The sequence below is a fragment of the Gymnoscopelus microlampas genome, assembly GCF_963454915.1.
Source record: "Gymnoscopelus microlampas genome assembly, chromosome: 1".
Taxonomy (NCBI): domain Eukaryota; kingdom Metazoa; phylum Chordata; class Actinopteri; order Myctophiformes; family Myctophidae; genus Gymnoscopelus; species Gymnoscopelus microlampas.
Genome location: NC_139962.1, coordinates 32,832,399 through 32,857,726, shown reverse-complemented (window position 1 = coordinate 32,857,726; position 25,328 = coordinate 32,832,399). Strand labels below are relative to the sequence as shown.

The 25,328-nt window shown below is 42.5% G+C and overlaps 5 protein-coding genes across 6 annotated transcripts; 2 read left to right on the top strand and 3 right to left on the bottom strand.

Annotated features, from left to right (window-relative positions):
* Positions 1 to 565: 565 nt before the first annotated feature.
* On the bottom strand, positions 566 to 1,426 carry LOC311043479 (chloride channel CLIC-like protein 1; the record flags this gene model as incomplete). Its single annotated transcript, XM_084054734.1, has 1 exon — positions 566 to 1,426. One exon carries the CDS (start codon positions 1,424 to 1,426, stop codon positions 566 to 568), a length of 861 nt encoding a protein of 286 aa, XP_083910860.1.
* Positions 1,427 to 4,984: 3,558 nt separating this feature from the next.
* LOC311043470 (chloride channel CLIC-like protein 1) lies at positions 4,985 to 7,289 on the top strand (the record flags this gene model as incomplete). Its single annotated transcript, XM_084054722.1, has 2 exons — positions 4,985 to 5,695; positions 7,038 to 7,289. 2 exons carry the CDS (start codon positions 4,985 to 4,987, stop codon positions 7,287 to 7,289), a joined length of 963 nt encoding a protein of 320 aa, XP_083910848.1.
* An 806-nt stretch (positions 7,290 to 8,095) lies between these two features.
* On the bottom strand, positions 8,096 to 14,098 carry LOC311050381 (uncharacterized protein). The gene is made up of 9 exons (XM_084064441.1): positions 13,982 to 14,098; positions 12,721 to 13,259; positions 12,514 to 12,594; positions 12,123 to 12,173; positions 10,915 to 10,965; positions 10,563 to 10,759; positions 10,403 to 10,467; positions 9,444 to 9,544; positions 8,096 to 8,534 (listed from the first exon to the last, which is right to left on the bottom strand). The coding sequence occupies exons 2-9, from the start codon at positions 13,247 to 13,249 to the stop codon at positions 8,395 to 8,397; spliced, it is 1,215 nt and encodes a 404-aa protein (XP_083920567.1). The 5' UTR covers positions 13,250 to 13,259; positions 13,982 to 14,098; the 3' UTR covers positions 8,096 to 8,394.
* Positions 14,099 to 14,919: 821 nt separating this feature from the next.
* On the top strand, positions 14,920 to 21,946 carry LOC311045773 (uncharacterized protein). 2 transcript variants are annotated; one of them, XM_084057820.1, is made up of 11 exons: positions 14,920 to 15,258; positions 15,691 to 15,939; positions 16,668 to 16,848; positions 17,581 to 17,770; positions 18,299 to 18,578; positions 18,856 to 19,110; positions 19,226 to 19,412; positions 19,672 to 19,914; positions 20,379 to 20,550; positions 20,964 to 21,112; positions 21,283 to 21,946. In XM_084057820.1, the coding sequence occupies exons 1-11, from the start codon at positions 15,121 to 15,123 to the stop codon at positions 21,432 to 21,434; spliced, it is 2,196 nt and encodes a 731-aa protein (XP_083913946.1). In that variant the 5' UTR covers positions 14,920 to 15,120; the 3' UTR covers positions 21,435 to 21,946. The 2 variants fall into 2 exon arrangements, with proteins under 2 accessions (XP_083913946.1, XP_083913945.1); XM_084057819.1 differs by having other exon boundaries at positions 18,296 to 18,578.
* Positions 21,947 to 23,225: 1,279 nt separating this feature from the next.
* Positions 23,226 to 24,970, bottom strand: LOC311045736 (ERO1-like protein beta). Its single transcript, XM_084057757.1, has one exon. The coding sequence runs from the start codon at positions 24,782 to 24,784 to the stop codon at positions 23,330 to 23,332; it is 1,455 nt and encodes a 484-aa protein (XP_083913883.1). The 5' UTR covers positions 24,785 to 24,970; the 3' UTR covers positions 23,226 to 23,329.
* Positions 24,971 to 25,328: the final 358 nt, after the last annotated feature.

Sequence of the window (25,328 nt, the reverse complement as noted above, 5' to 3'; positions counted from 1 at the left end):
TGGCTGACTCTGGTAGTGCAGCTTGGCCACATCTGCGCTGGGGCCCATTACATGAGAAAAAACGGTTTCAACCAATGGGCCGGACTCACAGGCTTGTGCACAGAGGCAGTTTGGCAAATTAATAGCAGAGAAAAGAAAACCAGGCTGAGAGCGGGAGAAAGAAAAAGGGAATTGATCCCCAATGGAGTTATGGAGATTTAATTTGGGTATCACGGAGGATGAGTTGGAATCTTCTGGGCAGAAAAAGAATGAGGAATTCTCATCAATAATTACTCTTAAACCTGGTGGTATAGAGTAAAGTCTTAACAGGATCAAACTGCCAACGTTTCTGCAGCGCTGAAGTGAGGCTAGATGTGGACTTGCATACCTTTAAACATCAGTTCCTTCTTCTCCAGGGCAAGGATTGGTCTTGGACCAGCTTTGAAATCCTGCCGGCGAACAGTAGAGTACGATGGACCCTCTCCAGGATCAGAAGCGTTGTTAGGTTCTACTCGCTAAAGGACCAGTCAGCCTGGTCCAGAATCTCCACAAACACCCTAGCAGGCTCCTCCCTCCTATTCTCACTCTATTGGGCCTCCTCTATTATTGGGCCTCCTCTATTGGGCACAGGGTCTTGGGGTATGCTGGGGACATCCCCAACCGCTAGCCCGCCATGTTTCACATCCTTCAGCTGGGGGGGCTGGGTCTGTTGTTCCACTGCAGGGGGAGGGGGGCCCCTTCGAAGTCTGCTCATCGGTGTGAAGCCGTGCTGGAAGGCTGCCTGGACACCGCCATACATAAACACCAGGATGGAGAGTATAATAATGAAGAAGAGGACAGGAATCTGCAGCGTCACAGGTAGGTCCTTAAGGAGCGCCCTGAGCAACTCACCAATCCCCTTGCCAATGTGCTTCAGAGGCTCTGTGATGAAGGTGGTGATGGTGAGCGATATGGCCTTGGTTGGCGGTACCAACAGGATTGGGTTGACCATGAGAACTTCATAGTATCTCTTACAGGGGTCATCTTGAAGAGTCCATGTCCTTCTGAACCACTCCTTCAGGCTGTCGCTCCAATCAGTCTTCGTTATCCCAGTGCATTTGTCACCGAAACTTTCCATCTTCACAATGTTGTTTTGGTGTTCAGCAAAAGCAATCTTGTAGAGGTAGAACCAGTTCCAAATGATACTGATAAAGAAGCAGATAGCAAACATTCTCTTGAATTGGACAAACCAGGAGACCACCGACCACAGTTGAGTATTAATGATGGCCACTATGACCATGACACACAGGGACGCCCTTAAGACACTGTCGAGCCCAATGCCAAAGGTGTCCTCAGAGTACATGTCAGATGGGTCGATCGAGTCGTTGTGTTGATCCAGTGCAGCATGCAGTGACAAGCTGCATACTACCAGCACAATGAGCAGGAAGCTGGCACAGGGGAGGGACATTTTCAAAGCTAATCAGCTTATCTGCTATATAGTTTGCAAACACAAGGTCAGCAAACACGGAGAATTATGGTTTCATAAATAGGTCCAACGCTTCCAGACACATCAACAAGTCCACAATTGGACCTTCCTGTTTCATTCTCATGACAAGAATCAACACGCTACTCCATCAGCTGTTTTTATACCGGCGGCGACATCACAATTACTTCAGAACTCGTATTGTGATTGGCTGAGACATAATGGATTAGCCAATAAAACTAGTTTGCTGTCATACACAAGGTCTTTATGACAAATATGAATGCAATATCACATAAAATATGTTGAAAACTCTGTAGTACTATATTCATTCCAGAAGTTATATTATAATAACTAGTCCATACCCAGGATGTGCGCACTTCTAAGTAATTGCAGACTTTGTGTTATGTATGGGCAAGGCATGTGTTCCTACGACTCGATGTCTGCCTAACTCCGACAGTTACAACACACGCACGCACGCACGCACGCACGCACGCACGCACGCACGCACGCACGCACGCACGCACGCACACACACACACACACACACACACACACACACACACACACACACACACACACACACACACACACACACACACACACACACACACATAGTGCAGCTCCTCCGCAGCCGTGAGGCAGGTCGTTGCGGACCCCCAGGTAATTCTTTGTGGACCCCTTGGAGGTCCGCAGATCTGACACTCTGCTCCGTTGCATCTTGGTGCTAGCGCTGTTAGCATCAGATGACCTGGTGTTGATGGATCGGCTGGATAAGCGGTTGTCCATAACCGGCAATGCAACCAATACGGCCATATATAGGCATATATGAAGATACGGTTGTCCAGAACTGCCGAGCTGACAGCTATATGGGAACGACCGACTTCAAACTCACATCGGCGAGGAGCCAGGGGAGTGGTGCCCGGCGTCGAGTTGGTCGGATAGGCGGTTGTTCATAACCGCCGATCAGACCGATATCCGACCGATATCCGACCAATATGCCCAAAACAGCTATGTCACCAATTGTGATGTCACCCCTGCTATAAAAACACCTGATTCGGATGCTATCAATGCATAGAATGGGAGATTATCACGTTCTATCAGACCATTGAATGGGCGAAGTAGGCGACCTACCGTCTACCCCGCGATTTATCAGACCATTCAGTGGGCGTAATCAGGAGCTACTGACCTACCGACGGAGATGACTTAAATACTTTAGTTTCGGTTTTGGTTTTGGTTGTTTCGGTTTCGGACCATGACGGAGGCGCGCAGTCTCAGGCGAGGTGGAGCCCCGCGACGGGCCACCGAAGGAGCTAAGGCGACTGAGTTGCCGTCCGGAGCGGTGCGACCCTCGCCTGTGCCTACTCAGCGCCGTTCGAGTTATGTACCGATATGGACAGAATCGTAAATATTGTTGTGGGGACTGCTCCGCCTCCGTCGGTAGGTCAGTAGCTCCTGATTACGCCCAATGAATGGTCTGACAAATCGCGGGGTAGACGGTAGCTCGCCTACTTCGCCCATTCAATGGTCTGATAAAACGTGATAATCTCCCATTCAATGCATTGATAGCATTCGAAGCCGGTGATAAAAACAGCTGTTGGTGCAAGTTAAAGGACACACTTCACTTTGATAGTATTATTCAGTGGGCTAGTTGATTTGTGTGCAATTGTTGGAACTACTTGAAAGTTAAGCCCCTCCTGTACAAACCAGGATATTTGGCCTTATAACCCACATACCCAGTGTTGTACAGGGCCCTTTATTAGAACTATTGCAGTCTCTGCTACCAAATTAGCTTGAACCACCTTGCAAAAGACACAGGTTAGACACCACTGCGGTGGGTCTTCCAGACAACCAGTCAAGACTTATTTGAGTAGATAGAATATCTTTCATTGGCCACTCCGGTTAGGCATCTAAGCATCTTGGTTCACTTTCGGACACCACTGCTTCACTGGTCTTGGCTTCAGACAACCCTTATTTGAGTAGTATGGGCCTTCATGAAACCATAATTCTCAGTGTAAGCTGACCTTGTGTTTGCAAAAGTGTCAGTGCCTCAGGCAGCCTGCAACATTGTTTTGGGGCTCCTTGTGGTATGTCAACAATATTAGATAGCAGGTTAACCTCGATACCCCAACCTTGGTTGCCCAGGAAACTGAGCCATTCAAGCCATAACTTACGGCTGACGTGATGACAAAAAGCGTAACCAGGCTTTTCAACAATTTTTTAAGATGCAATGCCATTTCTTTTAATCTTGATACTGTTGTGTGTGGAAATCCAATGTATATAATCTATGAGTGCCTCTGTATTCTTTTGTAACAAACCGGCAACTACCTTGCCTGTTCTTGCTATTTCTGATATGCATGACGAGCCTTCATGGGACTTACATTTTGAAACTTGTTTGAGGACGAAGAAGACACAATTGTTCATGAACAAGTCGCGAACCTTACTTAGAGGAGGTGACGTGCTGGTAACCTCTCCCCTCTTACCTGTTCTATCACGGACTTGTTATCTTACTTCCAAGGACAAGAGCCCAAACACACACACACACACACACAAACACAAACACACCCTGCCCCTCACTCTACACCCTCACACAAGCCCCCGATCTACAACCATCTGACAGAAAAGACATTCTAGTACTCTGAACCTATACCTATACAAATGTTTAAAACATTTTGTACCATTTTCTTATGGATCTAAAGTGTACCATTTTCCATTTGTATGTGTTAATATGGTTTAAAGTGTCAGTGCCTCACAGGCAGCATGCAACATTGTTTTGGTCTGATGGGCTCCTTCTGGTATGTCAACAATATTAGATAGCAGGTTAACCGCGATACCCCAACCTTGGTTGCCCAGGAAACTGAGCCATTCAAGCCATAACTTACGGCTGACGTGATGACGAAAGGCGTAACCCCACGCTATGTGTATAATTACTCTGTATCTCTGTTTGAACGTCAGAAGAATATATGAACCATGCATTCCAACGCTTGTAAGATCTCTTTGGAATAAACCCAAATACTATTATAACACGTTTCCTTCCTCCGTTTATTGATGTAATTAATTCTTATCTGACCAGTGTTGATGGATCGGCTGGATAGGCGGTTGTCCATAACCGGCGATGCAACCAATACGGCCATATATAGGCATATATGAAGATACGGTTGTCCAGAACTGCCGAGCTGACAGCTACTGTATATGGGAACGACCGACTTCAAACTCACATCGGCGAGGACCCAGGGGAGTGGTGCCCGGCGTCGAGTTGGTCGGATAGGCGGTTGTTCATAACCGCCGATCAGACCGATATCCGACCAATATGCCCAAAACAGCTATGTCACCAATTGTGATGTCACCCCTGCTATAAAAACAGCTGTTGGTGCAAGTTAAAGGACACACTTCACTTTGAGTAGTATTATTCAGTGGGCTAGTTGATTTGTTTGCAATTGTTGGAACTACTTGAAAGTTAAGCCCCTCCTGACCGATAGATATGGACCGGTATTTACTAGGACAAATAGCCAGATAAATCAATCTGGCTAGCTGGTTAGCCTGGAAAATGTCCCTCCCCTGCGCCAGCTTCCAGCTCATTGTGCTGGTAGTATGCAGCTTGTCACTGCATGCTGCACTAGGTCAACACAATGGCTGGACCGACCCATCTGACATGTACTTTGAGGACACCTTTGGTGTTGGGCTCGTCACCGTCTTAAGGATGTCCCTCTGTGTCATGGTCATAGTGGCAATCATTAATACTCAACTGTGGTCAGTGGTCTCCTGGTTTGTCCAATTCAAGAGAATGTTTGCTATCTGCTTCTTTATCAGTATCGTCTGGAACTGGTTCTACCTCTACAAGATTGCTTTTGCTGAACACCAAAACAACATTGTGAAGATGGAAGGTTTCGGTGACAAATGCACTGGGATAACGAAGACTGATTGGAGCGACAGCCTGAAGGAGTGGTTCAGAAGGACATGGACTCTTCAAGATGACCCCTGTAAGAGATACTATGAAGTTCTCATGGTCAACCCAATCCTGTTGGTACCACCAACCAAGGCCATATCGGTCACCATCACCACCTTCATCACAGAGCCTCTGAAACACGTAGGCCAGGGGATCAGTGAGTTGCTCAGGGCGCTCCTCAAGGACCTACCTGTGACGCTGCAGATTCCTGTTCTCCTCACTATTATACTCTCCATCCTGGTGTTTCTGTATGGCGGCGTCCAGGCAGCCTTCCAACACGGCACCACCACTCCACTGCGCAGACTTCCAAGGGTCCTTCATCCCTCGGCTGCGGAACAACAACAGACCCAGCCACCCCAGCTGAGGGATCAATCAAATCAAAGCTTTATTTATAGAGCACATTTAAAACAACCATGGTTTACCAAAGTGCTGTACAAGATCAAAACAAAGAATCAACATATACATATACACGTGCGGCCACATACTCGTGTAACATACAGTATAAAAACACCGTATCAAGATATACATCTACATCTGCGGCCACATAGAGTTCACCGAGATGGGAAGTCTTGTCAGTAAAGAAAACTCAACACAAAAGGACGTCAGAGTAGGGCTAGGGAAGGCTCACTGTGGTTTTGTTAGGCTCCAGTCTATCTGGAAGTCTAAACAGTACGCCATAAGGACAAAAATCTGACTTTATAACAGCAATGTGAAATCAGCGCTGTTGATTGGAATGCGGGCGAGTCACAAGTGATATGACGATCAATGCCTTAAACAAATGATGCCTGAGAAGATCTCAAACAAAAAACTATGGCCAAGTGCAAACACAGCCGGTTTCGATGGCTGGGACATATTGAAAATGGCCCAGAATCGTATCCCAAAAGTTGCTTTAAGATAGACTCTTGCAGGGGAAAAGGAAGAAAGGTAGGCCGAAAACAACCTGGCGAGGAACTGTTACAGCTGAGCTAAAGGAGAGGAACCTTACATGGGGATGATAGGGTGAGGCACAACATGCAGCACAAGACAGGTCCGGATGGAGGCAGAAAGCCTTATTAAGAGGATGAAGTTAAGTAACCCTTAAAGATTTAAAAAACTTGATGGACTGGGCAGATCTGATGGGGAGGGGCAGGCTATTCCAGAGCCTGGGGCGGTACAGCAGCCGCAAAGGCACAGTCACCCCTGGTTTTCTGATTAGTTCTAGGCATGACCAGCAGCAACTTGTCAGCAGACCTCAGGAGTTCTGACTAGTGTGTGTAAGGATGCAGGAGTTCAGAGAGATCCAGCAGAGCCAACCCATTTAGAGATAAAAACAAATAGACCCTGTAAGGACCCTGAAATATATTATAACATTGACAGAGACCTTAACCTCAAATTAAAGAAAATATTGTCGTGACATGCTTTTGGAGTAAAAAAAGAGAAAAAAGCACACATCATGAGAGATATGGAATTTCAATCAGCACGCCTGCATGTGCATTTGAGAGCGCAGGTAGAATTGTATAAAAGTTATTTGGTGCGTTTGTGCCTAAGAGGAGCAACAGAGCCTAGTCCTGTATATCACTTCATGTAGAATTGATTATAGAAAAAAGAACATCAGCACTGAGGACACAAATTGTGTCCAGGGCATTAATCAGTAATTTTAACTGAGGGAAAACAGTGGCCCCCGGCCAGCTCCGGAGTGGAGCTGCCCGGGGGCGGGATCTTAGGCCTGGCATCATCACGGGTTCAGCAGTCAGGGGCATCCAACATTCGGATGGTTGAGTCCAGCTCGCCCGCAGTTGAGGTGATGACAGCAGGACCTATGGAGACTTCGGGGTCAGTCGAAGCAGCCTCTGGGACAGAAGGAGTCGAGGAGAATCTTATCTGCACTCATTTGATGGAGCTGGGCCACTCTCAGCTAGCCTGGTAAAGCCCCTCCCTCCGGAAAATCTAATTTCCATTTGATTTCAGGAAGGAGTCTGGCATGAGAACCTGTGTTTTTGTAATACCGTTGACTGACAACCCCTTCAGCCAATCAGCAGTTGTTCCCCTTCAGCCAATCAGCAGTTAGTTTTTACCACCTCCAGACTAATGTGGGACTTTTGAAAGGGCCATGCCCAGAATAGGTTGACTTATTCGGATACATAAGTGTCACTGCCCGCCCCTGCCTGTTCTCTGAATTTGTATTTTTAAATAGGCTGTCATGATTAATTGACCACATATATGAAGTTAAACAACTAAATTCTATCTGAACTATATCTTAAAAGTAAATTCCGTGCATCAAAAAATAAGTTTGAGAGCGTTTTCAAGTTTTAAAACCAAAAACACTGCACAGAAAACAATGGCGAGCCGTTCCATTTTTGTCGGCTGCACTCGGATCCATTCGGGTTCGCTCAAACTCGCAACCTGATTGGCCAACTTTTGAGTATTGACTGTTAAAGTGGTTAAATGTCTGAAAATACACATTAACATAAATCCCACTGATATGAGTGTGCTGTCAAACAAGTCTATGAAGCTATAAAAAGTTTATTCTGCAACATAATTTTATACAATATGTAATGGGGGTTCCTGCTTCATCTCTCAGCTAAGGGGTCCTTGGCCTGAAAAACGTTAAAGAACTAAACAATGCATCACCTGAACCTGGGACTAAATCATAATCATAACCATACTGAAATAATTAATTTCTTCTTATAATATAATAAAATTAAAATAAAAGACTTTAATGCTGACTTTTGCAATTATTTTATTTTAAAAAATACTATTTTATAATAGTAATATTTTAAAATGTACAACATCAACAACACAGTACAAAACACCACCAAAATATAATAAAATCAACATGGTGGTGAACATGTCAGCGGTTCTCAAAGTGGGTCCAGGGACCCTCAGGGTTTCTTGAGGGGGTTCCAAATGGACCCTTATAGGTCTCTAACTCTGAGAGTGTACAAATGGACGCTTATGCGTCCATTTGTACACTCTCAGAGTTATGGGGGTCCTTGAGATTAAAGGTTTTGAGAACCGCTGTTATGCAATGCTCAGTTGTGCCCACGGGAAGCCCCAACTCTACCAGCTCTTGATGGAGAGTGTTTGAGGTGGTCCCCAATGGCTACATCTATGTCATACAGTGTCACATTGGAACAGACTGTGGTACCGGAGCTCCACCTCATCACAGCATCTGAACAAAGACAAAATAAACATACAAAACAAAGTGAAAAAGCAAAAAAGATTTTTTTTTTATATATGTGCGTGTGTGTGTATATGTGTATGTGTGTGTGTGTGTATATATATATATATATATATATATATATATATATATATATATATATATATATATATATATATATATATATATATATATATATATATATATATATATATATATATATATATATATATATATATATATATATATATATATATACACACACACACACACACACACACACACACACACACATCAGTGTGTGTGTGTGTGTGTGTGTGTGTGTGTGTGTGTGTGTGGCTATTTCCTACTCTTGTGTTCATTTATCTGACCCAAACTTTTTTTGTTCTATAAATATGTCTACTACAATTAAAAGGTAGGGTAAGTAATATGTTTTGGTATTTTTTTTGTTTTGTTAAAAGGTTAAAGTATTATATTCTGATAGTAATCATTTCTACGGAGCGTTTGTTCGGTCACAGGGGTCTCTCCAGCTCTTTAATATGCGGTTGTGAGCTTGTATGTCAGCTGTTCTCGACACGCAATACCATTGCGTGATGAAGTATATACATGTCTCGCTAGGGCGCACCCCACTAGCCAACACACAAGAGGAGGTTGAATAAACTAGCGCACCAGCGCACCCCAAAACAGCAGGTTTGGGGATCTGTTGGGAATTTATTACATGAAACAGTCACCTATGCGTCCAGTTTCAATGTTTGTAAACAAATAATTGTTCTATAGCAATGAGTACTAGAATATAGAGCTATTTAACACTTATTTTAACAAAAGTAAATCACTTACCCCACCTTTAATTAAACAGATTAATTTGCAATATATATATTTTCATCGAGGTAAATAATGCACATCATCCAAGACTACAAATACCTTGAATCACACCATACAGAGCCGTACTCGTAAAACGCTTCTTGCCAAGGCGTCCTTTTCCCATCATGTTGAACTTTGCCATTAAGGAAACAGACATCATTCTGTGGAGTCATGTGTACAAAATATTTAATGTCAGAAAACAATTATTTAGAATTTTACGTTGTGAGGTTGTAGTATTAAAAAATATATATAATAATAATATTTTATATATATATATATATATATATATATATATATATATATATATATATATATACATATACATATACATATACAGTATACACACACACACACACACACACACACACACACACACACACACACACACACACACACACACACACACACACATACATACACTATTTGTCTATAATGATCATTAATCACATCAATTATATAATATAAATGATGTATTACCGACTTTTTTATAATAGATTATGTCATCAATTGGTTAAATTAACCGTTGCACCCCTAGTCTGAGCTACCACATGTTGTTGTACACCCAATGCTTTGGACCATTCTGAACAGTCACTCTGAACTCCTAGTACAATTTTGCTTATTGGGTAACATTTCATAAAAGCTTCAAAACACTTTTCATAACCCTGGGGGAAAAAATATTATATACTTGAAAAAGACCGAAAGGTTCGAAACGTTGTATCTGCTGTTTGTTTGAATAAACCTTGGAGCATCAAAGTGAGTTTCGAGCCCTATTTTTGTTTCAGTATCACTGTTCATACAGTTGAAGCTTAGCACCAAGGAAAGGGAGGATGTGCGTTGTTTGTTTTTCTGAAAAAAAATTACTACCCATCTTCTCTGTCCATGTCAGTCTCTGTCATGGATGTTAACCACGTACACCCAATACTTAACTTTAATAATGCTTAAAATATTATTAAAACAAATAATGTTTGCTTTTATATGGAATATGCAACAGACATGAAACAAATCTAGTGGATTCTTACCTGTCCATAATGGTGTTAATGCAGTCTCTCAGCGAAGAGCCACCAACTCTGGCCAGCTGTTGAACCTATAGATAGCACCGTAATAAAATCAATGTCATGTAGTTTGAATAAACACAATCCAACTGACTTCAACTCACATATAAGCTGTCGGCATTCTTACCAGGACCACCCTTTCCTCTCGATTGTTCATTTCTTCATCAAAGGAGTTGAATTCACCTTCCGACTCCAATCTTCTTATAGCTGAAGCAGTAGCTGAAGCTGAGGCAGAGCCGTTGCCAATCAACCCCATAGTTCTGTTGATGCGTTGAATTTCCTCTTTCAACTCATCAAGCATCTCTAACACCATCCTTTGGAATTCTGAAATGTTTCAAAAAGAGACTTGTATCTCCCTGTTAAGTGAAAACCCTATTTAAAGGCCTTCAAATAATTATGAAAATCCATTTTTAATGGTAAAACATTTGAACACATTCTTCATTGTATCTGTAACAATGTTGTTCCAAGTAATTTCTTACCGGCATTTGGGATTGGGTGTGATCCTGGTGTGGCGGGTCTTCTTGGGCCACCTTTTAAGTAAGAACAAAATTAACAAATTATAAATTAAGGCATACACTTTGTAAATCAAATTCTTCTGCCCTTTTCTCCCATTTGTTGTTATATGACTACTCCCCATGTACTGTAGTTCATGTAACTACTGACCCCTACTGGTTGGTGTGGGGAGGGTTACAGTTTACAGTTTAGGCATTTAGCAGACGCTCTTAATCCAGAGCGATTTACAGTAAGCAAGAACACAAGATAATACATCATAATAACACATCAATAATACATAAAATACATAGAAATTTTAATCTAATAATAAAGTAATACATACTGTAAGTAAACAAATAATCTAATAATAACTAATACATACGTAAACCAAGAACCTATCATCAGCCAACATTGAAACTATACACACTGTGACTATAGGACGCCAGGTCAACAATGACCTGGCATCTGGCTACATAACATGCTATTCAAGTTACATTTTAGCCTTTGCATAATCCTGCAAGGTCGTCAAGGCTAGGGCAAGTGCTACGGGCTGAGGTGGAGTCTGAAGAGGTGAGTCTTCAGATTACGGCAGAATGTGGAATGAGGAATTGGAAAGTGGCTGTCTGGCCGGCTTGATTCCTCCGGACTTGCATATAATCCTCTCCTCCTCGCTCGGAGGTGGGACTAATGCGCGAGTGGGGGAATTATCGTATTTGAAAAGAAAACTATCGTACACACAACCAAAAAAAGAGATATAATACGTGTAAGTATGTCATTTCAGAAAAAATGTGTATTTTGTGTAAGAAACAACCTCGTTTGAGACTCCTACGTGACAAAAACGCATCACATATGCTGCGTGGAAGCAGGCAACTTCCTGGACCTTACACAAATAAAAGCCTGAAACTGGACTGGAAAGACGCGACCGGTGTTTTTAATGTACAGATCTAGGGTCAGATTTACTGATTTCCTGACTTGCCAAACCGGACACCGAATAAGCAGCCAGGGAATTTAGTAAATTAGGGGGGGGGGGGGGTCTGATAAAATCAAATATCTAAATATTGAATCAAGCAACTTATAAACTGCATGGGTGTACACTAAAGCCAGGGTAGATGTTAAAATGACTCCAGAAGTTTTTTTAAGCGAAATACTGTCTAAGTCAGCTGATTATGAACAAGAAAATACAAAAGAAACTTGCCTCTTTGAGGATGGGCCACTGGTCTTTGGAAGGAATCCTGAGTTCTCTGTCCTGTGTAAGCATGAAAATATCAACATCAATCAATTTGAAGAGTGAATTAAGAATGTATATCAAACTGACCAGGCAGAAGTGGAAGCTGATAAAGGAGAGGGGTGGAGTCAAGGAATCTCCTTCCAGATTTATGAGTCTTTTATAATAAGATATATGAAAACATTAGATCACTAATAAGTGCCTTTAAGTGTTGTGTTTAAAACCAAACCAAAAAATATTATTTGTAACTGTGAGAGTGTACAAATGGAACCAAATGGACCCGTATTTGTACACTCTCAAGAGTTAAATCAACACTGAGGATTTGACTGTGTAGTTTCATGCATTGCAGTGGACTACTTACGTTTTCTGGCTGGTGGCAAACTCTGACTTGGCTGTGTTGAGTCAACATCACTGAAGTCGCTGTCAGTTACTACCTCCAAGTCTGAATAGATTCACAAAAAACAACAGCGATAACATTTCTTTTCAGTTCATAACAAAACACAAGTTGATACGTTTCATCCTATAGAGTATTACATTTCATTAAGGAAATAAGGAGTTCATTCATTACCCTCTACCAGCAGGGTTCTGGCATCTTTGGGAAGTCTGTGCCCATGACGTCTAAGCAAGTCAAGTAGCCCATTTAATGCCTTGGGTGTCTGCTTCGTAGCCTTCGCCCAAGCAGCCATGTCTTCGTGTAAAGGTGGTGGGTCAATGCTTGGTTCATCCATCTTCTCAGTGTCACTTCCGCCGGAATCGTAACGCACAGACCTTTCGGATTCATTCTCTGAATCTGGCAACGCAGAATCTGGCAACACGTTCTCCGGTTCCCCTTCCGATTCATTCTCAGACTCTGGAAACACAGTCGCTGTGTTACTGGGATTGTGTCCGTCCAAGGGTTCCACCACGTCCTCATGTGTACTCGTTTCCACCACTGGAGTGGATCGCTCCATCACGGACGTTCGCTCCCTGGCCACACTCGGCTCCAGCACAGACCCCTCTGTGTCAGAATCGCTGTTGTCCTCTGTTACTAAGGATGCTATGCTAAGGATGGTCCTGGCCCTTTGTCGCCGACATGTTCTTCGGTACTCAGTAGACATGGTTAGTCACCTTGATATTAAAAAAAAAAATCAGAAAATAAACTGTTAATTAGGATAATATTGCTAGTTTCATTTAATGACATTACATTAAGTACAGTATATATTTTCTATGTGCTGCTTTTGGTACATAAAGTACCAAAAGTACAAGGTACTCATTATGCATTATGTCCCATTTCACAAGCTTTCAAGAGTATAAAATGTATAAAGAATTTTGAAAATAGCAGATCTACAAGCTCATATAGCAACTGTGTGCAAATCTTTTAATGTACATTTTTAAAGGGAACATTTTTGACTGAAATCTTTGCTTCTGGGGGGTTCCTATTACAAAGTAGATCTGCCATTTTCAAATAATTGTAGTGGAGTAAAAGTACAATATTTGCCTCTGAGATGTAGCCTAGTGGAGTAGAAGTAGAAGCACTGAAAATTGGAAATACTCCAGTAAAGTAAAAAAATACCTAAAATTTGTACTTAAGTACAGTACTTGAGTAAATGTACTTTACTTTACACCACTGCTTTTACTTAACTAAAAACATTTAGTACTTTTTTTCCACCACTGTTAGAAAGGCTTATCTACTGCAAGCAGAACAACAACAACAACAACAACAATAGGAGAGGTTAGCCTGGGCTACAAGCTAGCGTTTAGCCAACTTCATATCAGTTGAATGGTGTTAGTTACACCGTGAAAATGAACTAACGTTACAACGTGTAAAGTAACGTACAGCAGAAACTTACCTGCAGTGATGTAGAATGTCTGTGGTTGAATCTTATGAAAATACACGGTAATAATAAAAGCATAAAAACCATAAAACAGACCGACGCGCCAAGTGTCTCGTCTTCTGCGTTCTGTTCATAGACTGTATCTTCTTCTACGCTCGCTGGCGCTAACGGTGTTTAGCCAAACCGGAAACCGTTTAGACGGGCATTGCCGCCGCCAACTGGACTGGAGTGTGGAATAAGAGTCGACGCAGAAAACTAAATACCAAAACCAAACAATGAATACAACAAACAGATTATTTTAAGTCAGTTAACTTTATTATGTGATGGCATGTATTTCTTTATTGCCTGCTGAAAGTATTCATACCAGTGTTGCTGTTGCCAATGTTTTACTTCTTATTTTGGGTTTACTGGTTCCTAAGGTTGTTGTAAAGTTTTGAACATACTAGATTTGTGTATTTCAAATGTTTCAAAAACATTCCACATGATTTTGTTCCAAGATGTATTCGAAAATAGCATGTAGATATACCTGCCATCTCTCCTGTTCTCACCAGGAGACTCCTGTTATTTGACCCTTATTCTCCTGTTTTGTGGGGATTCCAGCATTTTTGTTTGGCCCCTCACTGATATGTAACCTTGCGTCACCAGTCTTTCCACCTCGGAGGAAAAACTGATATGTAGCCACAGCCGTTCATGTTAATAATTTGCTAGTTCCTTGAGATTTTGTTCTTTTTGTTGGGAGGTGTGAGTGGGCAAGGTGTGAGTGGGTGTAGGTTGGCTCAGCCTCTATGGCTCAGGCTCGTTTTCGTAGACCTGACCGCTTGTTTCTCTCACAAAATCTGGCAAGGCTGGCGGAGCCCGCCTACCAATATCCGTATCCGGTTCATATCGCAGCAAGCAGCGACAGCAAGCAAGTAGTGGTAACCTCGCATCCGGACCTCTTTCCACCTATACATGGGACGATATACCAACTTAAGTGTTCAAAAGGGTTATTATTGGATAAACGTACTGGGATTCATAAGATTACACATTTTGTCTCTGCAGCAGCAAACTGATGCTAGTCTAGTTACTCTTATGTTATGCTTTCCACACTCTCTCTGCGGAAAGCAAACAACACACTTTATATCTGATCTATAAGAAGATCACAGGTTACTATAATGCGTAACGTGCGCAGGTGCATCTTCCATGGCTGTCAGAGCAGTCCTGTCTCCTTGTTCAAATTCCCAACGAACGAGGAGTTGAGGAAGAGGTGGATCGACTTTGTGAAACGCCACCAGGATCCAGCGGTGGGAAAGGTACTCATATTTATTTATTTTTTACTTTTAAGTAAAACATATCAATACTGCTGCAATGTAGAAATATACTCTGTTACAAGTAGAAGTTTGGAATAAAAAAAATACTTGAGTAAAAGTACAAAAGTATTGGTATCAAGATGTACCAAAAGTACTATGCAGAATGTCCCATTTCACAAGTTTTCAAATGTATAAAATGTATACAAATCTTTTGATAGATTGTACATTGTGAGCTTGTAGATATATTGTAGATGATTTAAAAAAGGACATGTTTTGTAATAATAATTCAAATCTGCAAAGTTGCCTCTGAGATGTAGTGGAGTAGAAGTTAAAGTATTGCAAATTGGAAAATACTCAAGTACCTCAGAATTGTACTGCAGTACAGTACTTTACTTGAGTATGTGTACTTACTTAGTTACTTTACACCACTGACAGGATCAGGGTCCGGGTGGTGCTGGTGAGGGAGGAGCAGAGCTGAAGATCAGCACCAACACCCGCCTCTGCAATGAACACTTCACACCGGATAGCTTTCTCAACTACCACCGCAGACAGCTGGGATACACGGATAAACCTCTGCTCCTGGCCAAAGGAGCTGCACCCACCGTCTTCCTCCCTGCCAGCCACCCTCCATCTGGCACTGGTGGTGCCACGTCCGTCAGCAGAACAACGTGCCCAACAAAGACTGTAGGCTACGTTTCCTTGTGTGTTTATGTTATAATTAGCAGGTAGACCGATAGTGTATAGCAGTGGTTCTCAAACATTTTCATGCATAATACTGTACTCACCTCATTCAATGTAGACCGACTGTACGTCTTGTTGATACACAAGTGTTGATTATCTGTTCATGATACTACTGGTGACAGATTGTATACCATCTAACTACATATCTATATCTACATGCACATCATGTTGATCACTGTGATATATTGCACAGTGCACATTATATTTACAGTATGTCAGTCCACGAGCTAGGTATGTTGTGTTTTTATTGGTATAGTGCGGATCTGTGGAATAGCCGACACAGACTCAGGACTCCTGGATCAGTGTCCGGAGCTTGGCCCGAAAAACGTTGGAAGAGCCCTGCCCTAAACTGTAAAATGACCATGACACGGGACGGGAGCAACAATAGCAAAGTTATTAAAATGTTCTCAAACAGTGCATGTTGTTTTAATGAGGTAAATTGCTTTTGTCAACTGAGACAAACTGAGAGAGAGAGAGGAGAGAGATTCCTTCTACAAGCAGCACAGAGGGTTCATAATTAGAGTTATAATTTTAGGAGGTATTGGAAAGCTTGCAAGTTTTACAAGGGTGTTATTGGTCAGGAGGTACAAACAAATGTATCCTTAATATGCATAATCAGTTTGTTTGACTCTTTAGTAAAGTCATTTCAACTGTTATCTGTTTTCACAAAGCGGGCCCCTCCAACCACAAGAGACGCAGCATGCCGAAGTGACGACATGCACAAAGTCACCAGAGAAGTTGGATGTCAGACGGATCTCATAGGCTTTGTTGTGCGGAAGAGGACTGTGGATGCACTCCTAAAACAACAAGAACTGTCTAAAATAATAACACAAAGCAACAGAGAGAATACAGGTTTGTGTAGAGATCAAGCTTAGTTGGTCTGCACTGCAGACATTAAAGGTGCTGTAAATTGTTCATTTATATTTATAAGCATTAAATTACTTTATATTCCCATAGTACGCTTTGCTATAGAGTGTTTGTTCAGAAACAGGGGTCTCACCATCTCTCCAGATGTTTAGTACATGGAAAAATAAATTTTCAGGTTGGGGTACCAGATGATTAGCTTAATGTGCAACATTGTTTTCTCGCTCAACAGTAAACAAACCAACATACAGTACAAGTGTATACAGGGAATACACATTATACACTAATACACTAAAATGAAAATTGAATGACTTTTAAGACCTTTTTAATACCAAATTGGCCAAATTGTCAAAGATTACGTAAGAAAGAGGCAAACACTGTGAAAATAGCCGATCTACAAGCTCACAAGGCGTTGTGAGCTTGTAGTTCGGCTATTTTCACAATATTTATCTGTGGAACCGAGTCAAACAAAATTTAATGCCTACAATTCAAGTGTTTGTCAGGGTGGGGGGTCCTAGTTCAAATATGATTATTTTGGGGGGGTCGCAGCCTGAAAAGTTTGGGAACCCTTGCTGTAGGGATGCCAGGGTGTTAAAAAAAGTGTTAATTACCTTTTTGGCTTAGACAGGTGTCATTCATTGCAATGGCCAATTGCAGAGTCGCAGTATACTCTACAGCCCTTAGCCCTATATAAATATAATATTCCCATATATGTTCCAGGTTTTCAAGCTACAGAAGCCAGTTCTTCAACTTCACTTAAGCAGAACGTGGTACCATCTGATGGCCCGCCAACAAAGCGACCTCACTTGGAGTTCCCCTCTCCTGAGGACTCTGAAACCAGTTCCTACTTTTCATATCCACGCCTCCCAGGCATGTCTGAAATGAATGACACCTCCACCACCACTCAACAGTAAGAGAACTTAGTTGGGGGGGGGGGGGGGGGTTCCAGGGGGTCCCCAGCAAAATGTGTTAATATAGCTTCACAATCATTTTAACCACTTTAGCCTTTTATTCTTTGGCTATTCAAAAATAGCAGATATACAAGCTCATAGCGTGGCACAGAGTGTTGCGCTATGAGTTTTTAGATCTGCTATTTTTGAAAAATCATGAACATTTGTGCAAACCTTTGAAATGAATATATTTTTTTTAAAGCGAACAATTGTAACTCAAATCTTTGCTTCTGGGGGTCCGAGCCTGGAAGAAAATATTTTGAGATGGGGGTTCGTGGCCAAATACATTTTGGGGGTCCTTGACATGAAAAAGTTTGAGAACCACTGCTATAGATTATTATTAATTACGCATTATAGGAAACTCTATTCCTCAATATTATTTGATTTTATGCATTTATATGTCATGTTATTTCACAGTGAATGTGTGAAATTAGAAATAATGCACTAAGATTATTTTGTTTGTTGTCTGTGGTTTTCTTTGTCAGCAGAGCACCAACCAAGACACCGCAGGACATGGCGAAGTACTTGGTGTACGAGAATTGCCTGCTTGACCTTTTTAAAGTCTGCCCTAAATGCTCTGGAGCCTGCAAGGTACACACGTTTGTAAAAGGAACATTCCTGTCCGTGACCCAGGTATGCCTCCACCAGAGTTGCTCGTACACCAGAAAATGGATTAGTCAGCCACTTTTGGGCAGCACTCCGGCAGGGAATCTACACTTGTCAGCCGCTGTCTACTACACTGGCTCTTCTTTCGTCCAGACTAACAAGGTTTGTAAAAAATAATGACATCCTCTACAAAAGTGTGTCTTCTCCCACAGCTTTTTATTTTTTTCACCCTGGTAAAATCTTACTCTACTCAGACTTTGGTTTCTAGGGCCAGTGCACAAAATGCTTCTAGAGTATTATACTATTAATCGAAAAAGTAATCGATAAAATAATAGTTGCAGCCCTACCACGATGAACACTGCAGTGCATTATGTTATTATTAGTTATTATGTTATTTATGAGCGCTGTTACAGAGGTACTTTATTATTTTATCTTACAGGTGCTCAATGCAATGCACGTGAGAACCATCAACGGAATGGCACATCGAAAACACGTGCACAGCTACATTCTGCCTTCTGTGCTGCATAAATGGCGATCGCAGCAGACCGACCTGCTTGAGGGACTGAAACTGAGGGAGACGGTATCTCTTGGTGGAGATATGAGAGCTGACAGTCCACACCATTGCAAAATGTATACCTCATACTCCATGATGGATCTCAACACAAACAAAATAGTTCATATCCAGCTGGTACAGGTAAATAAATGACAAAATCTCGAAAATGTGCTCAGTAGAGTGCAGACCCTCATCAAGGAGGCAGATCTGGTGTTATTAATCTCTTTATATTTGTGTTTCTGTTTATGATACGCAGAGCAATGAAGGCGGAAGCGATGTCTGTATGGAAAAGGAAGGGCTGATCCGGAGTCTGGAATTTCTTGAAAGATCTGGTGTCAAAGTGGCTTCCCTGGTGACCGACAGACAGACCCAGGTTCAAAACTTTCTCCAGGAACAGAAACCAGACATTGACCACTATTATGATGTGTGGCTTTTATGTAAAGGTAGGATATCTTGGGAAATGTGGTTCATTGTTAATTTGTAGCACAGCCAATCCTGTGCAACATTAACCACTAACCCTATTTCAAAAATAGCGTCAAGCTCATAACACATTTCATTGCAACGTTGCAAATATTGTTTCTCTCTTTTTCTTTTGTTGCAATGTTTTTGCCTAAAATGAAATGTCCAAATTGGTACGCCATGTTGAAAGTAGTTAACACCCACTGTGTAAAACATTCTATAACATTTTCAAACTGTTCTCAGCACTCACCAAGGAAGTGGATGCCATCTCCAAGGAGAAGGGCTGCCAGAAGGTCAACTTGTGGAAGCAGAGCATCACAAATCACCTCTACTGGTCGGCAAGCAGTTCATCCAGTGGAGAGGAAACGGTGGCCAAGTGGACATCTCTTCTCAAACACATCCAGAATGTGCACGTCCATGACAATCCACTCTTCCCCACGTGCCTCCACCCCCCTTCCACTGTCAACAACAAGTGGCTGAAGCCTGGTACGCCCCTATTCAATAGCAGCTTTGTCATTTAAAGTCAGGGCAACAGATCATTTTTAAAACACTGGAAATATAAATTACGCAAATCTCTGCGTGCCTGTGCGTGTGTATCTGTCCTTCATGCATCTTGAGAACCGGCGGACCGATCAACTTGAAACTCTGCCTAGTGTGTACGTATCGCAGAGGAGGCGAGCGAGTGCGGTGTGAAGTCGGTCAGATCAGCGGTTGTCCAGAACCGCTGATAGTAGTGTATGCCCATAAACTATGGATATATACTGATTACATCAGGAGTCACATATGGGCATAAAAGGGACATGGACAGACAGATACCGGGATCTCCATATATGGGCATAAAAGGGACACAGACAGGCAGACAGATACAGAGATCTCCATATGTGGGCATGAAACGGACACAGACAGACACCGATTACGGTCATCTTTGTTATTCTCTTTTCTCCCCTTAGCAACAAAGGCCATCTGCAAGCTGGAGAGGGTGCTAATGAACAAGCGTGTTCTTGGTGATGTGAAGAAGCTGAGCCCTGTGTGTCAAGCATCTGCCTTGGAAGGGTTCCACAATGTGATTCAGCGATTGGCACCAAAGAACGTGATCTGCTCATACTTAGGGATGCTTTGCAGGTAAATTGTATAGCAATCAAGTTGTCAATGTTATGTAGAGCTCCAGAGTGTAGTTTTGTAATTGTAGTTTGACCTCTCTATATTGTGCAAGTGAAAACCTGCCTAATGCCACTTAATCACTTATATACTTCATCGTGTGACAAATCACGAAAATAGCTGATTTACAAGCTCACAACGCGTCGCAATGCGACACACTGTGAGCTTGTAGATCTGCTGTTTTTGGAAATATATTTTAACAGTTGCCCAAAATGTGGTTCAAATATTTTATTTGAGAATGTACCTGTTGGCCTATCTGGTTTCTTTTGCCAGTATGTAAAACTTACAGGCACTGGTACCATCAACCATCATAACATTTCTGCTTCTAGCCATTTACTAACTAGAGTAATCTCCCCTACACATCCTTCTCGTTTCAGGCTTTACCTGGCCGCATTGCATTTCAACGAAAATTCTTGGCGTACCCAAGCGAGGACTAAAGCAGAACAACAGTTGAAAATAGAAATTCCCATGGCAAAGAGAGGGGAATATGTTGTGTCTATGGATAATAAGACCAACTGCACTACTGGTTAGTTTTAATCTCCCATACTAACATATGCATGACTACTGGTGAGGTGTTGGCACAACCGGAGCGATAGGATGTAGGACGACATTACTTCGGTAAACAGTTAAAGTCAACACAGTTGATACCATACGAATTACTCAATGCAATGTTATGTGCTCTCTCCTGTATTTTAGATTATGTCACTGAGCTTACAGACCTCCTCTTTAACGAGGTCATCCATGACCCTGCGCCCTTTGCGGCTGAGATGATCCTGGATCCTGGGTGTTCACGGTCGGCAGTGCCGCCATCAGGACCAAGAGAAGTCAAAGATGCCGTCTCGTGTTAAACTCAGTGGTGGACAGTAAACGTAAAGTACATTTACTTGAGTTTTGTACTTCTACACTTTACTGGATACGTATGACTTTCACTCCACAACATTTCAAAGTGGGCATTCATTTACGGAGAACAAAATCATTGTGTTTCAATTTGAAACACGGAAATACAAGGTTTCTGCCTGACAGCAACTATCTGGATATGGGTGAGCTTGTGACACACCAAACCAGAAGCCCCCTGGAGGAGCAGGGGGTGGTGCTGGCACACTAAAGACCTACTATCTTGGCACCACTCAAAACTCAACATAAGAGCATCACTAGGCGTATAGACGCTGCAGTATTGGATCCTGTCTCCACCTCGTGGAGACGGGTTCCTTCAGAGCCTGAAGCATTGTCTTGAGTGCAGGATCACTGGCTGCGAGTTATTTCTTTTCGTAAAAGGAGCCACCTGGAGATCCTGTCTCCTCCTGTGACAGTAGAGGAGAGCTGTTACTCTGCCTACAGCAGGGGGGTGAGCTAGAACTGTTATCTTAAAAGAAACACCTGTTTACCAGCTGATAACAGAGAGGGTGTGTGGAACGCAGTATTTTTTGTTGACCGCTTTATTGTTTTGATCTCTGTGATTATGTTGCATATAGTTTGAGCAACCTTTAACTAAGTTGATTATTTTCTTTATTTTTCTTTAATAAACATATTGAACAAATTATTTGGATCTCAGCTAATATTTTTTGTTAGCATGTTAGACTTTAGGACAACAGACCAATTTTATAATCTCAGTGACTCATTTAGTTGGTTTCCAGTAGTGGCAAACATTTAGAATAATAGGATTTTTTTTTTTTTTTGCCATTTCCCTTGTTGTAAAATGTATATTATAATAATAGTAATAATTGATGCTACAGTGTGAGGAACCTTACACTCTATGTACCCACACACAACAATAAAGAAACCTTGAACCTTGAGTTCTTTGGGCGGGGGGGCTACTGCGCCCACTCATCAGAAAGTGGTTCTTACAGTTGTCATACGGCAGGTCAACTCAGAGGACTTGGTGACGCTACAGGGCTAGACGTGGCCTTGTCCTGGTACAGTACGCAGATGAGCGGTTGTCAATGCGATAGGAGACTTCGTATGGGTCCATCCACATAGTCCAGTCCAGAGTTAAGAGATTTCTCCAGGAACAGAAGAGAACACAGCTGTTATTGGCAAGTTCAATTCGAGTGGCCACCCAGCCAGTGAGGGATTTTACCCTGAATTTGATGGGTAACCTATGTGATGTAACACTGCATCATGTCCACATTCTTCACAAACTAAACTACACATGTTGGAGTTAATTTCCTTGCTAAGCCAGGACCTGTACATTGGGATGCCAGAAAAGACTCAAATAAAAATGTAGACTAATGACTAACTTTTTTCATTTCAGCTCAAGAGTTACAACTAACGTTACTCTTTAATTTCAGCTCAAGAGTTACAACTAACGTTACTCTTTAAAATATATAAAAATAAAAATGTAATTGCATTTCCATGCTGAACTTTGTATGTGTTTCTATAGGCTTTGTGTAGCAAAGTGGTTTTAAAAGCAAGTCAATGCATTCATTAGGTGGTTTCGGATAATTACAAGGTTCTGTAAATGAATTGTGAAAATAACAGCAATGCATATCAGAAATAAAATGTACTTTTGAATACTACTTTAGTATTTTTAAAAGCAATTACTCTAGTACATTAAATTGAGATTTTTTTTAATGAGCAACTTTCACTTGTACTTGAGTAATATTTGACCAGGAGTATCTATACTTTGACTTGAAGTGTTGGGGTTGAGTACTTTGTCAACCATGGCTTATTCTGGATTAGGATAAGACTATTGCAGTAGTTCCCTGCAGGCGGTGCCACCTCCTTGCTATAGGAGGGACATCGGTTACCTCTTCTCCAGTAAGGAACGGAAATTTTGGAGTTGATGTATACTGGTGGACAACCTGCCGAAACCGTTGAGCAAGGCACCTATCTCTTGTCTAGTGAGCTGGAAGCCTTGAGAAGGGCTGTGTTCGGGAAGGCTCTTGATTTCCTTCTCAGAAAACAGGATCTTCAGAGCAGTGCCTAGACCCTGAGTCTGCAGCTTTCCCCAGAGACGACACCTACTACAACCAACACAATCCATGATCCTGGAGATGTTCTTGAAATGAAGACGGAACTCCTCCTTTAACACTTTAGCTTCTGTCTGGTTGCCCGCAAACATGGACCTCTCATCAAAGTGCATTGGGAAAGCTTTGGTTTCGTTAAAGATCTGTAGCAGCAGTTCTTTGGTGGTGCTGTCTTCAGTGACATTTCCTGTGTACAGATTGACGAAGGCCCGTTCAAAGTAGGGTGCCACCTTGGACAGAGCCCTCAGCTCGATCAGGTACAGGATGTAGAGGTTCTTCAGGCGCCGCATTCCTTCTTCGCCCTCCGTCTCATCTGGGTCAAAACGCCGACGGAACTCCTGAACGTTCGGGCCCCACCTTGATTCACCCCAACTCTCGTCTAACAGATACTCGGCACTGAGGTGAATGTTGATGCTGCTGTGGAGACCTGAGATCAGCCTGTAAAACACCCTCTTCTCTAAACACAAGCCCTCCAGCCAGTTGTAGAAACCCTCCCCATCGCCACTACCCCTGCTGCTGGGTGCCAGAGGGTTCAGGGGCCGGTACACCGATCTGGGTTTGAAGCAGTTCTCCTCGTAGATGGTGTTCCACACTCTCCAGGCAGGGGGGCCTTTGTATCCAGTGTAACGTTCAGGGTTCAACAGCAGGTCCACATACTCAGCATCTGGAGAGGTCTCGTCATCCAGCTCACAGAAGTTGTCCTGAGCGTCGTCGTGTCGCGCCCAGTCCACAAACGCCTCTTTACTCTGGTTACTCAGACTGCTGTTGATGGCTCCCAGCTCATTTGCCTGTTCACAATATGTCATGTCTGACGTGGTCTGCTTGTCGTGGATGCCAGCCGAAAACTTGATTCCATCGGGGATTTGACTCTGTGGGCAAGGCTCCACGTTGCAGTCCTTAATGAAACACTGTCCATCGTCCGGCCAGAAGGGACAAGGTCGGTTCAGGTTGACCTTGTAGTATCTGAAGTAGTCTCTCTCCATGAGCGCCTTGATTTGAGGATAGATCTTAAAGTGGTTGAACGTGTCGATGCTCTCGATATCACAGAAACAGTCGTCCAGAACCCCCGTCAGGTGACAGAAACAGCTTTGATCCTGACTGCTGCTGGAAGATGAATGTCCCATGTTGCTGTTGTGTGTCTGGCTGTGGCGGTGGTGTTGAAACCAGACCAAAAGCCACAGCAGAAAGAGAATGCCGAGCATCTGTAAAGTGAATTTGATTTTCCACATCATCACTGATATGCTATAATATACTGATATAGATCTACTATACAAAATACTGTTCTAAGCCAGATTGGCTGTCCCCCCTTCAGCACCACACCATAAAAGATTACAAAATCAAGTCAGCTCCAAGGCAATTCAAAAAGTTGGAATTCGATGTCAAAGAATAATCCAAACAAAATAATGTCTTTACAGCATTGCTGCTCCACTCAATATGTAGAACAAACACTAGGCTAGCATTACAAAAAGCATCAATAGCTACTCCAACAGCAGCTTTTATATAGGTGGTGACGTGACAATTAGTTCCGACCTCGCATTGTGATTGGCTGAGACGCGCTTTATGTTTCCAAATATAGAACAGAGAGTGCACTTGTTTTCCATACCTGTATCCTAGCAACGGCTGTCACCAGCTGTGAGGGAGTCTAGTTTTGTCTTACCACCCAGTGTTTCTCAACGTGGGGTCTGGGGACCTCCAGGGGTCCTGAGGTGTGGGGGGGGGGTTCTTCCAGGGGGTAGTAGTTAATATAGCATCACAACCATTTTAACCACTTTATAT